Source organism: Amphibalanus amphitrite, unplaced genomic scaffold (genome assembly GCF_019059575.1).
Source record: "Amphibalanus amphitrite isolate SeventyFive unplaced genomic scaffold, NRLGWU_Aamphi_draft 001014F_arrow, whole genome shotgun sequence".
Taxonomy (NCBI): Eukaryota; Metazoa; Arthropoda; class Thecostraca; order Balanomorpha; family Balanidae; genus Amphibalanus; species Amphibalanus amphitrite.
In genome coordinates this window covers 171,276-186,615 of record NW_024882508.1, presented here as the reverse complement: position 1 = coordinate 186,615, position 15,340 = coordinate 171,276, and the positions used below count along the sequence as shown (strand labels likewise).

At 55.3% G+C, this 15,340-nt stretch overlaps 1 protein-coding gene across 2 annotated transcripts; it reads right to left on the bottom strand.

Moving 5' to 3' along the window:
- Window positions 1–153: 153 nt before the first annotated feature.
- LOC122369187 (protogenin-like) lies at window positions 154–15,322 on the bottom strand. 2 transcript variants are annotated; one of them, XM_043343717.1, is made up of 16 exons: window positions 14,853–15,322; window positions 13,122–13,202; window positions 12,360–12,728; window positions 11,856–12,075; window positions 11,283–11,494; window positions 10,434–10,997; window positions 9,749–9,901; window positions 7,873–8,067; window positions 7,247–7,449; window positions 6,606–6,756; window positions 5,189–5,471; window positions 4,624–4,754; window positions 4,043–4,233; window positions 3,438–3,597; window positions 2,896–3,155; window positions 154–2,553 (listed from the first exon to the last, which is right to left on the bottom strand). In XM_043343717.1, the coding sequence occupies exons 1-16, from the start codon at window positions 14,944–14,946 to the stop codon at window positions 2,359–2,361; spliced, it is 3,462 nt and encodes a 1,153-aa protein (XP_043199652.1). In that variant the 5' UTR covers window positions 14,947–15,322; the 3' UTR covers window positions 154–2,358. The 2 variants fall into 2 exon arrangements, with proteins under 2 accessions (XP_043199652.1, XP_043199653.1); XM_043343718.1 differs by lacking the exon at window positions 14,853–15,322 and adding an exon at window positions 14,589–14,793.
- Between the last annotated feature and the right edge of the window lie 18 nt (window positions 15,323–15,340).

Sequence of the window (15,340 nt, the reverse complement as noted above, 5' to 3'; positions counted from 1 at the left end):
TTGCAGCAGCTGGTGCTGTTTTAGGACTTGGTAGCTGCTGAAGGGTGGGATTGAGTGCTAACAAGCGTGAAAAGGAGGCAAAACATAAGCGGTTTCAGATCTCTTCAATCTGGTTCTCCCAGACGACACAAAACATAGACAAAACACGGCAACTAGCTTGTACATACATTTGTATTCTCATAAATATCAGTACAATTGGCAAAAATTACAAATATTGTTGAATATTACAACTGCATTTTTTAAAGAAAATAACAATATGTATAGAACAGTTTAATATCTAGGCATGTAAAAAGAGAGTCCCAACGAGGTTTTCTATGGGTATGCTGTACGCACGCAACAATCTGCCGCGCCCGAGTCTGGGACCGGGCGCGGCATCGGCCGGAGGGCGGGCGGGCGGCGCGTGGCGCCGGGTGCGCTGCTCACTTGAACGGTCGCCTGAGGTAGAGAGGAGCGGGGCGGCACGGCGGCCGCCCCGACCGGTGGCTGAGAGAGGCTGGGCGCGCGCGCCCGTCGCCCACGCACCTCCGCCCGCCCGCCGCAGGCCCACACCCGCGCGCACGCACACACGCATACACACAAGCTAGCCGGTCACAAGCATCCAAGCGGCCGGCCGGTGGGCGGCGCAACTAGCACTACTGCACCGCCGCCGCGGGCCGACAGCGCGCCGGCGCTGCTCGCGCGCTGTCTCTCACACGATCCAGGTACCAGGAGCCAGTGGCCGCCGAGGACACGAGACGCACGCGCGACGCGCCACGTAAGGATACAAATGCCCGTATAACAGTTACGACTCGGCCTGGGGCTCGCTTGTCGTACGTTTGTACTGAATGGCCGCAGCGCTTTGCCAGCCGCGGCCACACGCGCCAGGAGCGCCGGCCGGCCAGCACGCGTGAGCAGTCCACCTACTATAAATGCTACAGAAGCGACTAACAGAGCGCGACTCCGCCGCCCGAGACCCGCTTATTATGTGCAGCGCGCCGGCCGGTCGCGCCGCGTCAGACGCTGGCACGCTTCTTGCTGTCGCCTCGACTCGCTCACAGACACAGACACACACACGCGCACACACACCTCTGGGACGCACTGTTGAACGCTGGTCGGGAATGAGGCCGCCGGCCGCCGGCTGCGAGCGGCCGTCAACCCGGTATGGAGCACGGCCGCGTTATGGAGGCAGACGCCGATCGTCCGGCGACACAAACTCGCGCACGCACTGTCTCACACGCACTCGCACTCGCTGGCACGCGCGCTGTTTGGCTCGCAGTCGTGTGTGGGGGGCGGCAGAGGGCGGGGTCGGGCGCACCGCCTGAGGTAGAGCAGCCGCCGCCGCGTGCTCGCTCGCGCGCGCGCGCGCACACTGTGAGCCTCTGAGAACCCGAACATGGTTGCGAGGTATGCTGGCCGCGGGTGGTGCCCGCAGCCGCCGGAGTATTCAGAGAGTGGCCTACTGTCTGGGAAGGTCGAGGTCGGAGGTGGGGGCCGCGCGGCGCACGCGCTCTGCCCGCTCGCGGCCCACTTGTACGCTCAGTCACTCGGTCTCGCGCGCCCGGGCTGTCGTTCGATTGCACTGGCGCGCTGCAGTCTGGTCCAGGCGCCGGCGCTGGCGGCCGGAGGAGGGGCGGTGCCGGTGACGGTCCGAGCCGGCGGCGGCCGCCCTGCAGCTGGCCCGATCGGCCCGTGGCGGGCGCACCACGGCACGTCTCTGACTAGATACTACAAACGGACGTCGGCGGCGGCGGCGGCGACGACGCGGCCGCGCCCCGACTCGATGCTAATGGAGCGACTGGGGATTTGGCCTCTGAACAGTGCCACGACCGACCTTGTACGGAACAAGGCACTTAAACCAAGAACCAAACGCGCGTTAAGTGAAGTAGTGGGCTGTCTGTGTGTCTGTTTGCCTGTCTGGGACAGCGGCGGCACCGAGCGCGACGACAGACGACGGCGAGCGCCGGCACAACTAAAAACACCCGACTGGTCAGAGCCCGACAGCGCCCCTAAAATAACAGGTCAACGGCGCTAAACACATAAACACGACAGAAAACAAGAGGTAAAAAGGTGCCCATTGACAGCTGCGAGGCGCGATTCTGGCGGCCGGCCGGGCCGAGGCACCGGACCGGCGCCGCCTTCAACACAACGGTAACACACGCACACGGCACACACACACACACACGGGCAGGCCGGACCGCCGCGAGACGCGAGCATCCGACCCACCCACTCACACACACACACCACACCCACACGGACACACACCAACACAGACACGCAGAGACGATCTCCAAATAAAGTACCCGTTTCGTTTCAAAGTATATGCAGGTGTGCGTCGTTGGCGGTTGGTTTTCTCGGCGGGAGGCCGGCGGCGGCGGCGGCTCAGGGCGGCGGCTCTCCACCGCCGGCGGTGCCGCTGCCGCTGCTCAGTACGGACGAGTTGTTGTTGATGAGGCCGACGCGCGACTCGTTGTGGGCGTCCCCCGAGCCGCGCCGCAGCCGGTCCGTGCTCAGGTACAGCGGGTGGACGAAGCCGTTGGCGCGCCCGTTGGCCGGCTTGGTGGTCGGGTGGCCGCCCTGCGCGAGGCGGGGGAGGGGAGGGACCGTCAGCGATACACTAAGCCTGGGGACCGGCCGGCAGCTTAAATACATCATATAAGACCTATGCACAATAACGCAGACTGTATGCGGGAGAGAAACTGTGTAGTCACTAGTCAGGCACCACTATACACGACTCCCATCGCTAGTTATCTAAATAAAAGAATATTGGTGATAGCAGACTGCGGACACATGGGGGGGGGGGGGGGGGCTTACGCCAAACGCACAACACCGGGTTCTTGGCTGACATTGCGAGTTGTGACCGAAATCTGACATATACGGCAATATTGGTACCCGCTGCCGCCCCATGGAGACGCTCACCTTGGTGTCCAACTGGTGCTCGGCGGCGGGCGCCACGTGTGTCAGCATCGGCGTCAGCACCTCCATCTCCACGTGATCGGAGCCGGCGGCGGCGCCGGCCGCTCCGGAGCCGGAGCCGGCTGCTCCGTTCAGGTGGGGCCGGGAGACAGCGCCGGCCGAGGAGCGCTGCCGGCCGCGGCGCCGGCGCCGCCGGTGGCAGAACAGGCCCAGCGCCGTGCCGGCCAGCAGTACCACAAGCAGCAGCACGCCGGTCAGGATCGCTGGGAGAAGGGGCATGCGGTCAGTATCAGCGGGAGATAGAGCCGCGGCCAGACGCCGTGGCGGTATAACAAACACACGCACAGCATGACACATCGAACACATGACACAGCGGCAGGCCAGACAATACTACACATCGATCAGCTGCTGGTAGAGACTCGGATCACCGTCCCCCTCGCTTCCCCGCTTCTCAGTGACATGATGGCTGTTCAGCAAAGTCTCGTTACGTCTCCATCCCACCCAAACCAGTTTCACCATGTTATCCCCACTCTCCCCGGTCTTACTGTAAGTGGTGCCGTGGCTAGCCGGTGCCGGTGTGGGCGTGCTACTCTGCAGCACCGCGCGGATCTCGAACCGGACCATATCAGAGAGCTGGCCGGGCGCCGCCGCCGTCCGGCCGCGCACGCGCAGCCAGTACTGCTGGTTGGGCACCAACTGCGAGAGCTGGACACGGACGGGACGGGGAGACGTCAGTAGATATCAGAGCGACGCAAACAGGCACACAGCTGCTGCCACCCAAGACACGGAGTGGAACATTGATCGAACGAACAGATTAAGAGCCCGAATGGAGCAGGGTGCGAACCGAGTATAGACTGGATGAAATACAAAAGCAAAGTCGGGACGGAATAGACACGAAGCCAAAACGAGATAAAAGGCGACCAAAGGTTGGATTCAGTAAGGATGGAATGTCAAATCCATGCATAGCACTGTCCATTCCTCAACGTTGCCTCTAGCAGGCACAAAATCTCGGTTTAAGAATTTACATACAAAAATGAATTGCTAGCTTTCAGAATGTAATTGGTTTGCTTCTAGCTGAGTCAGCACATCCACCGGCCCCATCCTGAGCTGCATTCCTCATGTCCTATAGTACGCAGTCCGGCGCCCGTACCTGCATATTGGTTCCGGAGCTGGCCGGGATGTCCAGATAGGACCAGCGCTCCAGCGGCTCATCCTTGTCGTGGGTGTAGAACACGCGGTAGCCGGCGATCTGGCCGTGCGGCCGCAGCGGGGGCCGCCACGAGACGCGGATACGGGACGCGTCCACCGGGAACCAGGAGACGTTCAGCGGCGGAGACGGCGCTGCGGAGAGGGCGGCGAGGTCAGGTGAGCGCGGACTCAGATGAGCCTTATCACCATTAACATACGGGACAGGCAGAAACACAACTGATAAAGACATCAGCTGCGTCCCAGCCCGACGAAACCATCTACACCTAACGGTAGTAGACAACAATCACAGATCAACATTGAAGACGCGCACAGCAAATGACCGTCCAAGACAGACTACCAAATGGCTAGAGAACAGCTGACACTAGCACGGCCTAAGAAATGAATAAATTTTCACTTAAAACACCGGCGGCACTGGCTTGCTTTATACAAGCACTCGCTTACAGGGCTTACAGAATACGAGCTCACTAGCAGCTCCCTCTTTCGTACGGACTCGCTCGCCTGTCTCCACCGCTCCGAACTCACCTCCCTCTAGCGTACGGACTCGTTTGCCCTCCGAGTACGGGCCGTACGTGTTGTCGGCGTCGTGGCTGCGCACTGTAAACTCGTACAGCGTGAACGGCTGCAGACGGGTCACGGTCATCTCCGAGTCGGTGCTGTTGGCACACGGAGGGGCGGCACGTCAGTGTCAGACGGCGCAGGCCGGCCGGCGGTCACGGCAGCCACATACCAAACTCGATGGGAATCAGATGATGCACAGCGAAACTGTTCCGCAGGAAACGTATCTCACGTCACTGACAGGCGGGGAATGCATCTCACATCGCTGAAACGTGGAGGACTGCATCTCATGTCACTTTGCGATCCGGTTGTTCACGTTCAGTCCCCATCTCTCCTTTCCCCCTCTCTCCGTTCCTTCGCTCAGTGCCGCCCGGACTTTCAGCCGACCTCCCCACTTTCCCAGCAGCGCCGGCTGGCTGTTCAGCTCCCTCCCTCCTTTCAAAGCTCCCATCCCTCCCTCCGCTCAGCTCTCTCTCCCTCCCTCCACCCACCTTCTTTCCACCAGCCCACCGCCTCCACCTCGCGTTCTCACCTGCTCAGCAGCACCGGCTGGCCCTTGTCCGAGTTGATCGGTCGGTACTTGACCGTGTAGTACTGGATGGCGCGCGCGCTCGGCGGTCGCTGCCACTTGAACAGCACGGCCGTGGCGTTCAGAGCCTCAGCGTTCAGCGCCACTGGCGGCTCGAGCACGGGCCGCTCCAGCTCGAATTCGCCTCCCACCTCCACCGGCAGAGTGGAGATGGTCTTGATGGCCTCGGCGGTGCGCCAGTCGGCCGCCACCGTCTGTACGTGCACCTCGTACCACGTGTTGGGAACTGCACGACGGAGCGGACAGAGGTCAGGGCGCGGCACGAGGAGATGACGAGAGGGGTGCGCGGGTCACATAGGTCACGGCTACGTAAAGCACAGCAGGCGGCACGCATCCTGCCACGCACATGGTAGTAACTAGTAGACAGCATGGCGCCTAGAATTATAAGTGAAAAACGGCTCCTTACACCTGCGCACAAGTATCACCGCCAGGGGTTTAGGAGCTTCACAGCAGCTGCACTTTGAACCAAAAGTGAAAAGGGTAAATAAAAAAAACTACCAAAATAACATCAATTCAGCAAAAAGCCTAACAAAAGTTCCAAAGAAATAATTTCTGCACGCCGTAATGACTATTCTCAAGCAGTACTCTGAGCTGATACGTTCGGCTACAGAACAGAGCGGTGCCATGTCGGCCTCGCCCGCCTCTGCCCCGCCGGTGATGGGAGGTACGCGGAGCGCGGACTGACCCAGGTCGGTGAGGTAGTACTGGTAGGTGTCGGCCGGCAGCCGGATAGATAGAGAGAGGTAGTACTGGTAGGTGTCGGCCGGCAGGCGGATAGATAGGGAAGAGTAAGGGGACGCGGACTGACCCAGGTCGGTGAGGTAGTACTGGTAGGTGTCGGCCGGCAGCCGGATAGATAGGGAAGAGCAAGGGGACGCGGACTGACCCAGGTCGGTGAGGTAGTACTGGTAGGTGTCGGCCGGCAGCCGGATAGATAGGGAAGAGCAAGGGGACGCGGACTGACCCAGGTCGGTGAGGTAGTACTGGTAGGTGTCGGCCGGCAGCCGGATAGATAGGGAAGAGTAAGGGGACGCGTACTCACCCAGGTCGGTGAGGTAGTACTGGTAGGTGTAGGCCGGCAGCCGGATAGATAGGGAAGAGTAAGGGGACGCCGGTACTGACCCAGGTCGGTGAGGTAGTACTGGTAGGTGTCGGCCGGCAGCCGGATAGATAGGGAAGAGTAAGGGGACGCCGGTACTGACCCAGGTCGGTGAGGTAGTACTGGTAGGTGTCGGCCGGCAGCCGGATAGATAGGGAAGAGTAAGGGGACGCCGGTACTGACCCAGGTCGGTGAGGTAGTACTGGTAGGTGTCGGCCGGCAGCCGGATAGATAGGGAAGAGTAAGGGGACGCGTACTCACCCAGGTCGGTGAGGTAGTACTGGTAGGTGTCGGCCGGCAGTCGGATCGGTCCCTTCAGCTCGGAGCTCAGGTCCTGACGCCGGTACAGCACGTTAAACCCCACCGGCGGCGCCTGCAGGCGGTCAGCGGAGTCCGGCATCTCCCACGATATCTGAAAATACGCAGCGGGCGGACGTGAGGGCACTGCCGCGGTTCCAGCAGCACACAGCTAACGCAGGTAACTGGCGACAAGTACCAGCAGCTGTAATGCTTATAAATTCCTGTCAAACAGCGTAGCAGATAGACTAAGTACAGCCAAAGCAGAGCATAAATTATCGTGGGGCAAACGGACTGCAGTATCGCACTAGCCGGACAATTCAATGCTCCCTGGTTTCGACTCACGTTAAACAATCTCTCTTGACATTGGAATTTGGAAGGTAACTGGCCGATGGAAGGTGGCCAATTTGAGTTTTGAATCGTGTTTTCTAGGCCTACTCCCCAGGGTATCAGCTGGACAAACATAGAAAGCGGTGATACTGCGGTCCCTGTGGCAGCGCCAGCCACCAGCATCACCTGCTGACTAGTTAGCGCGGTTGCCGCTGACCTCTGGCAGCATAACCACCCCGTGCAGGTCCGGCCGCTATTTCTAGCGGCACACTCACCAGGATGGTGGTGTGGTTGCTGACCACCAGATGGACGGCCGGCGGCCGCGGGCCCGGGTCCACTGGCGTCAGGCTGCGCTCCGGCATCCGCTGCTGTACCCACTGGGCAAGCTCACCGGCTCCGCCGCCGCGTGTCACATTCTGATAGCCGACCCGCGTGGCGGCCAGCACCCGCACGTCGTACGCCCGGCCCGGCTCCAGACCTGCGCGCACGCATTGGACGAGGAGGGAGAGGTCAGAGCGGGTCAGGAACGACAGGGAGAGCAACAAATGCGCGCAGTACCGCCCAAGGTTGTTAAGTTAAGCATGGTCTAACCTCTAACGAATGTCTTCTCGTTCATGGCCAATCCCATACTTCTAGCTGATCAAACACGGGGTCAAACAGCATATCGTCAAGTGGCAACTGCAGTTACCGACTTGGTACGCTTTTCAAACCCGACAAAGTATCTTATATGAATAAATAAACAGAATATCACAAATTTCCGACAAACCCAACAAATTAACAAAAGTCGACATCCCTAATAAAACTTCTATATCTTTCGTCCCAAATTCCCCCGAACCGTTACATAACCAGCCTTTCAGCTGTACTTTGCCCACCCCCGTCCCCGCGGCGGCCCGCCACTGACCGGTGATGAGGAACGAGTGCCGGTCGGCGCCGACCTCGACCATCGAGGCCGTGGCCGGGTCGTTGTGCCGCTGGGAGTTGATCCGGTAGCCGGTGATGACGCCGTTGCTCAGCGAGGCCGGTAGCGCCTCCCACGAGACGTTCAGCTCGGTCGGCGACACGGCTACCAGAGTGACGCGCGGCGTCTCCGATGGCACTGTCGGAGAGAGACGCAGACGCGTTAGGCACTGATCGCACTGGGCGAAACAACCAGGCCAGTCGAGCTCATGGTCACATTGGTGGTAATGTTCACAACTGTTACATAATTGGTTGAACACAGTCGAACGCTGAGTAACGTCAGTCGCTGACGGCAATATGAGCACCACATCCACGAAGACAAACAACTGTAACACATCAGTGTCAGCCGGGGAACACAGAAACGTTAACTACTGATGGTGATGAACGCGTGAACATGCTCGATGGTGACATTAATTGACTTGACGTTGAATTGTCACCGACCCGAAAAGTAAAATGTTAAGTGTTTAGAGACAACCCTTTCCAGTGCCGCCTCGCTCGTATAGAGTAGCTAGCACGTAACTACAGTTGCGCTTCAAGACCGGGTAAAATATTGTTGAGTTGTACCCCTAAGCTGATCTGTCACAAGCATTTGGTGTTGTTGTTGTTGTCTTCCGCACAAGTCAGGGGTCATGTCTATCTCGTAGCTCAGTTGGTACTCTGGCGCTCGATATAATAAGACTCCTGGCGGGGATGATTTGCGGTTGGTGGGTGCCGCCACCAATAATTTGAATTCGGCTATTGAGTGGTACTGACCACATTCGGCTACACGACGCGAGTACGATTTACCTCCACTTCTAACTTCTGCCAACCATTTAGAGTTGGCCGATCGGAAACAAGCTCATGTCCCGCGGGGTTTAGTCTCGTCGGTCTGACCGTTCAAAACGTTCGAATTTAACTTCCTTTCTTAATTGCGTTCCACCAGTCAAAGACTGAGAAGGCTGAAAAAGGTGTGAAGCTGATTTCAATGTGTTGTTAGACCATAAAAATTTGTGACCTTTCCGACAATAAGCCAAAGGGATAAAGTTCAACATCTTTTGAAAAAAACCTGATCCTGAGCATTTGCAAACATGTTGTAGTTACTCGGTGTTTATTAAATATCGTGGTAGCCCTCACAAACCTGGACAATATATCTCCCGTTAGCGGGTATAGCGTCAGTTCAGAATTCAGATAGCCGTGTCCCTCTAATTCAGCTACCGCCGATACCTTGACACGCACGCGCAGCAAGGAACACATGTAACTAGCAATTATGGGTTCATCCATATTCCATACCCTACCATACGGAACGGACCACATCAGAGTGCTGGTCCACCCGGTGTGTGGCTCTGGCTTGACATTTGACCGAGACAGCCTATAGAATATCAGCGCAACCCAGCCCTCCCAACATGCAGCATATGGTCAAAACCCTCCACCCGCAGCAGGCCGCCACGGAAGTCAGGGCTTACCCAACTATCAGACGTGTAAGCAATGATGCCGATTCAGCAGCCTGCTGGATATTATAGACTACAGCGCCAATGGAGGTGTCAGTACACCATTAGATCCATCATACGCGACATGTCGAAGTCCAAGCATAGCGTCCATGCACTCTCCTTCACCAAAGAGTCGAAACACAAGGATTAAATAAGTCCATGCGCAAAGGGTAGAAACAAACACATTAGGACCTAGGACCTTCACCAAAGAATCGATTCACAAAGGGTCGAAAATGTTCATGCACACAAGCAGGTAGAAAGAAACACATTAACACGTCCTAGCATTGCGCGGCCGGACAGAGCTCAGTAGTCAGTACCCCACACCGTCCGCCGCGCCGTCCATCCAGTACGTACCGTCCTCTGCCGTGCGAAACTCGATCGTCTCCGAGGGGTCGGAGGCCATATCGGTGGAGTAGGCGCGCACATACACCGAGTAGTTGGTGTAGGGGCGCAGGTCGCGCACCACGTGCGTCATCTCGGCCACCACCTGCTGACTCTCCGGAGTCACTGCCAGGAAGAGAGCGGAGGTCATACTTCGAACTCGGACACCAAGCAGCGGCAAGGGGAGGAGACACACAGTTAGCTCGGTATGCTGCAACGGCAGTGACCAGGCTCATTCAGACTGGTTTCCCTCCACAGAATGTGCCTAGGCTGGCTGTACGAATATGACATCAGGCTGCCACATTTTGAAGGGCACAGACCAGCAGAAGCCTAGCAAGATCCACCAGACTATCCAGCGGCCCAGATTTACAAACGACGATATGAACCAGGTGCCTGGTACACAGTATGAACTAAGGAGCAGTAGCTACTTAACCAGCCCTATTTTCCGCGCTGACGACTATGACTGCGATACACGGCCAGGCATGAGGCACCATTATACATCCACATCATCATAGGCATCTTACATCTCATCCAGCTCGCGCGCAGGCAGTATAGCCCCACCGGCCACCTACCCAAACCAGGTTCACGAGCCTTCCGTCCCCATCGGTCCCCTCCCACGGTCCCCCACCGATCCCAGCGGTCCACCGACCGTGCTCACCTCCGCCGAGGTCCCGGATGTGGATGGTGTAGGCCAGGTGTTCCGCGTCGTCATCCACCGACCACGTGAGGCGCGCCGTGCGACTGGTGATCTCGGACACCTCGAGCTGACTGGGCGGATCCACCTGTTTCGAGGGCGACGCCGAGCCCGTGATCAGGTGCACCGCCACGGCTGTGTAGCCAGCCTTGCTGTACGCCACGCACTGGTAGATGCCCGAGTCGGCTGACTGCAGGTTGGCCACACTCAGCTTTCCGTCGTCGAGTCGCACGCGCCCGGTGGCGTCCGGCGTCAGTCGGTGGCCGTCCTTGATCCAGCTGAGGTTTGGCGGCGGCCAGCCGTCGGCTGTGCAGTGCATGCGCAGCATCCAGCCGCGCCGCAGCTCCTTGAGCGCCGGCAGCTCCGAGGTGATGACCGGCGGCACCAGCACCTCGACGGTGGTGCGTCGGCTCGCCTGGCCGGCCGCGTTGGTGGCCGTGCACGTGTAGGTGGCGGCGTCCGCCAGCTGCGCCGTGGTCAGGTTCAGGCTGCCGCCGCTGGTTACTGCGGAGGACGGCACCGGCAGACCTGGAGAGGAACGAGACCAGTCAGACTAACTCACACAGCACAGGCGTGTCGGTACTGACGAAATTCTGACATCAAAATATCCCCATCAGTCAGCGCGAAGCTATTCCGATCCATCACTTCCCCTGAGCAATATCACCAACAAACAAAATAAATCACAAGTTTGCACAATGCAGTGTGAATACACTCATCGACATAGTAACCACATCGGCTTCTCGCCCTCACCATCCAGCCCAACTCCCGACTCCCACTGACCAACCCCCGCCCCGCTCCCGCCAGGTCTCTCACCGTCATCACGTGTCCAGCGCACGCTGGGCAGCGGGTGTCCGTCGGCCACACAGGGCAGCACCAGACTGTAGTTGGCGCGCACCGCGCTGTGCTCGGGCGGTGGCAGGCCCATCAGCCGCGGCGCGCGAGACTCTGCCTCCGGGGCCGTCACCGTCAGCGTGCCCGAGTCGCTCCGACGCTGCCGACTCGCTATGTCGTTGTAGGCCACGCAGCTGCAGGGAGGACAGGGGTCGGTTAGTCATAGTCGTGGTGTGGGGCGGGCACGCAGTCCGCCGTTTGGGGTAGGCGAGTGACGTGGGTTAGCTTTTCAACATATTATACCAGCAATGCGCGCTGCAAATGCTCCCGTACATTCACAGCAGTCTGGCCAGCTTCCCCTATCCATAGTCCCCCCCCCCCCATTAACGGCTCTCAATAAATGTGGTGGCTGTTACAGCAGCTTGACGACTGCACTCTGCACTGGTGATCAGACAACTGACATCCCCAACACTATGGACCCAGCTTCCACCCTCCATGCCATCTCCATATATCTCCTACCTCATAGGCCTGCTCCCTCTGCGTCGCTGCACCCACCTGTACACCCCCGCGTCCTCGGCAGTGACGGGTCGGATGCTCAGCTGGCCGGCCACGTCTGCCGAGAGCCGCTCAGAGCTGTTGACGGGCAGCGGCTCTCCGTCTCTCATCCACTCGATACGTGCCGGCGGTACTGAGTCGATCACACAACGCAGGACGGCCACGCCGCCGGCCGGAGCGCTCTGGTCCGACGGCCACACGCTGAAGTTCCTTTTAATACCTGGAGATGGGAGAGGCGGCGGAGGGTCAGCAGAGGGGGCCAGGACGGGACGAGAGGGACAAAATGGACAGGGGAGGAGTGTATTATATCAGCACTTGCATGAAGGTGACAAGACCATGGGTCTGGAGAACTAACCAAGGAATTATGCAGGTAGCTACTTTATAATGCTTGCACCTTAACATTCGTACCCAGAATAGCTTCTTAACAGCTTCGGAGTTCAGGTAGCTCTCAACTCGACAAATAACTCGACTCGATCCCGTTTACACAAACCCGCATGTACTCACTGGCAATGGTCAGCTTGGCCGGCTGGGAGAGCATGGCGCCGGCGTCCGAGAGCACCTTGCACTGGTAGGTGCCGTCGTCGCCCTTGTTGCGTCGCACCTTGGTGATCACCAGCGCCCCGTCCTCGGCGCGCACGATCTTGCGGCGGTTGGTCTCCACCGGTTTGCCGGCGCGCAGCCACTGGATGGTCACGCCTGAGACGCTGACCTGGCAGGTCATCTCTGCGCGCGCACCGTTGGCCACCAGCTGACTGTGCGGCTCGCGCACAAAGTGCATGACGGTGCGGTTGGGCGCGGCCGGCGGCGGCGCCGTGGCCTGCGCCCGCCGGTGGGCCAGCGTCAGGTCGTCATCGTCCGTCAGCGGCGGGCCGGCTACCGGAGAGCGGGGCAGCGGTCAGTTCAGTTAGCCACTGCTGCCAGCGGCGGACCAGCCGCTGGACAATGAGCAGGACAATGATCGGCTCATTGAGCAGAATTACAGGCAAACTGTGATAACCTCAGTGAAACTTAACAGCAAGGATGCTATGCATAGAATGAAGATCAATGTTGACACTAGACAAATAAGCTTTCATTAATAAAAATTATGCATTCAAATCATTGAATTCCAGGAGAAATTAATCCCATGAAACCATTTGCCCAATGTTTGTCCAATTCGTCAGTGTCCATGCTTCAGAGTAAGCATTTTGAACATCACATCTATAACCTTCTGTCCTAACAAATAACCAGTATGGCCATCATGGCATGTCTGCATCAAAGGTCGCTCACCTGGTCGGCCAGGTAGGGATGTCCTCCCATCCCCTTGCCCTGGATCAAGCCCCTTCAATGTATCTGAGGTAGGTGGACTTTCTGTAAAAACAATAATAGCACAGTCAACATAAGATCACAATTACTGTAAAGCTACAATGGCAAAAAAGTCCAGACAAGTGGAACTTTGCCAAAACAAGCTAGCATGACACAATATGACAGCAACATGCAAAGTAACTTTCCTATTCAGGAGCCAGGCTCTAAAGTAAGATTGATGACTCATGTAAAATACCTCATTTATTTTAGAGCTATATCTGCTATCATTTTAAATTATATAGGTATTTCACAGGTTAAAGAAGGTAGCTCATTGGAGTCAAACTATGTAGGAAGCCTGTGCAGATAGAACAGTTAAAACCAATCTCTATGAAAAGTCTAGTTATATTGATATAGTGTGTTTCATCTCATTAAATGTTACATTAAAGTTTTTGGGTACCTATAACTAGTTCCTTGGAGGTCAGATTCGTATACAGTGTGTCCTTAAAGGTGTTTTAGGGGTGAAGAATAGTAATTGCATTTATATCACACTTCAGCAGAAAGGCTTCCAAACTGGTATGGCACCTAATCACTGATTCACTTATTCACTTTGAGTTTCATTTCCATTACATAAGCATGAAAAGCTGCCAGCAAAATTGTTTGAATGTGCTTACAAGTTTCAAAAGTATTCCATTGGATACCCTCTTTCAAGTACAACAGACTTTTCTCAAAGAGGAATAACAAAAATATGAATGGGCAAGAATACTGAAACAAGGAAATATCTTAATATAAATATGCCATCAAAAATATATTATGTTTGATTCTGGATGAATAAGATTCAATCATGGCATTAGCAAAAATACTTATTACCATATGCATCTGTGGAGTTTGGGTCAAATAAGCTACTTAATGTGTTGGTTCTTCGCTTCATTCTTGAATCAATTTTTCAAGTATGAATCAAGTAAAAAAAATGTTGCATCTAATGGTCATCTACATACAGCTTGAACCCAGTGACACCTATTATGTCCTAAATGATGTTAATGAAATATAACCTAGAAGACCACTTTTTTCCTTTCAAGGGAGCTTTTCACATGCAATGAGCATTCACACCAACACTGAATACCTTGGTATGGCGCTCCGAAACACTATAGGTACCTACATTTCTTCTTATTCAAAGACAATGATAGCATGTTAATGAAAATAATATAAAACAACATTGCAGAGGAACCTCTGAGTATTTTAACAGCACTTATTACATCTTACTTGTACATTTAGAATAGATAGGTATCTGCTTCACTTGCAAAGCCATGCATCACCTTGGCATCATTAAAAAAGGATAGGAATTTCTTGCCACAATGTTGTCGTGCTATATACAATTACTAAAAACAAAAAAGGCACAGCACACATTATGCTAAATGTTCTAAGCATACAATTTGATGATATGTAAGGACTTACTGCAAAATGTTGCAGGACACACCCATCCAAAAATAATCAAGTTTAAATGTAGATACATGAGCATTTTGATATCCAACCTGCACAACAACTTCCAGACATTTACAATTTCACATAAAACAATAGTTAACTACATCAAGGAGTGAGCATATAAGCGAAATGTGAATGTTGTTTACATGGCATGTGTTTCACACGAGCGAAACGAACTGAAACACGCACCGCACTATGCGACCCTGAGAAACGTAGTTAAATCGATGAAATACTCACCAAATGGTTGAATTGTGGTTTGTGAAACTGTTACTCCAAACACCAGGCAAAAATAAAGTAAAAAATTGGACGCCATATAACTGTCTGCAAGCATGAGTGTCGTCAGTGTCGTCCATTGAATAGATAGTTACGAATTCCGGGAATTGTAATTGACAATTACCACTCCATCACTATCCTGAAATCTTGCAAGTTGTGTATTTTTTCTTTATAAGATGCATATCTTTTACAAATGAAAATCCAAAAAATTAACATTTGTTATAGAAAAAATTGATTTTTAACAAAAAACTATCAACAATTTTTTTTTTATTCCCATCGGGCTTCACGCGTATCCACGCAGGCGAGAGATGTCGGGTGCGGGTGTTTTTCAATGCAATGATAGCTATATCCTTATAGGGTGAGATTCAGATGAGCTAGACGTGCGGACAATGTTATGATTCGTAAACAAGGCCCCTATCTCATCCCTGCGTAACACGCGCATCGATTTTCCG

What these genes read in the sequence shown, in the direction of transcription:
- LOC122369187 (XM_043343717.1), bottom strand. Translation starts at nt 14,946, where the DNA reads ATGCTTGCAGACAGTTATATGGCGTCCAATTTTTTACTTTATTTTTGC. An exon ending in ATCCCTACCTGGCCGACCAG is followed by an intron (nt 12,729 to 13,121) that starts GTGAGCGACCTT and finishes GCTCTCCGGTAG; the next exon opens with CCGGCCCGCCGCTGACGGAC. An exon ending in CATCCGGGACCTCGGCGGAG is followed by an intron (nt 9,902 to 10,433) that starts GTGAGCACGGTC and finishes TCTTCCTGGCAG; the next exon opens with TGACTCCGGAGAGTCAGCAG.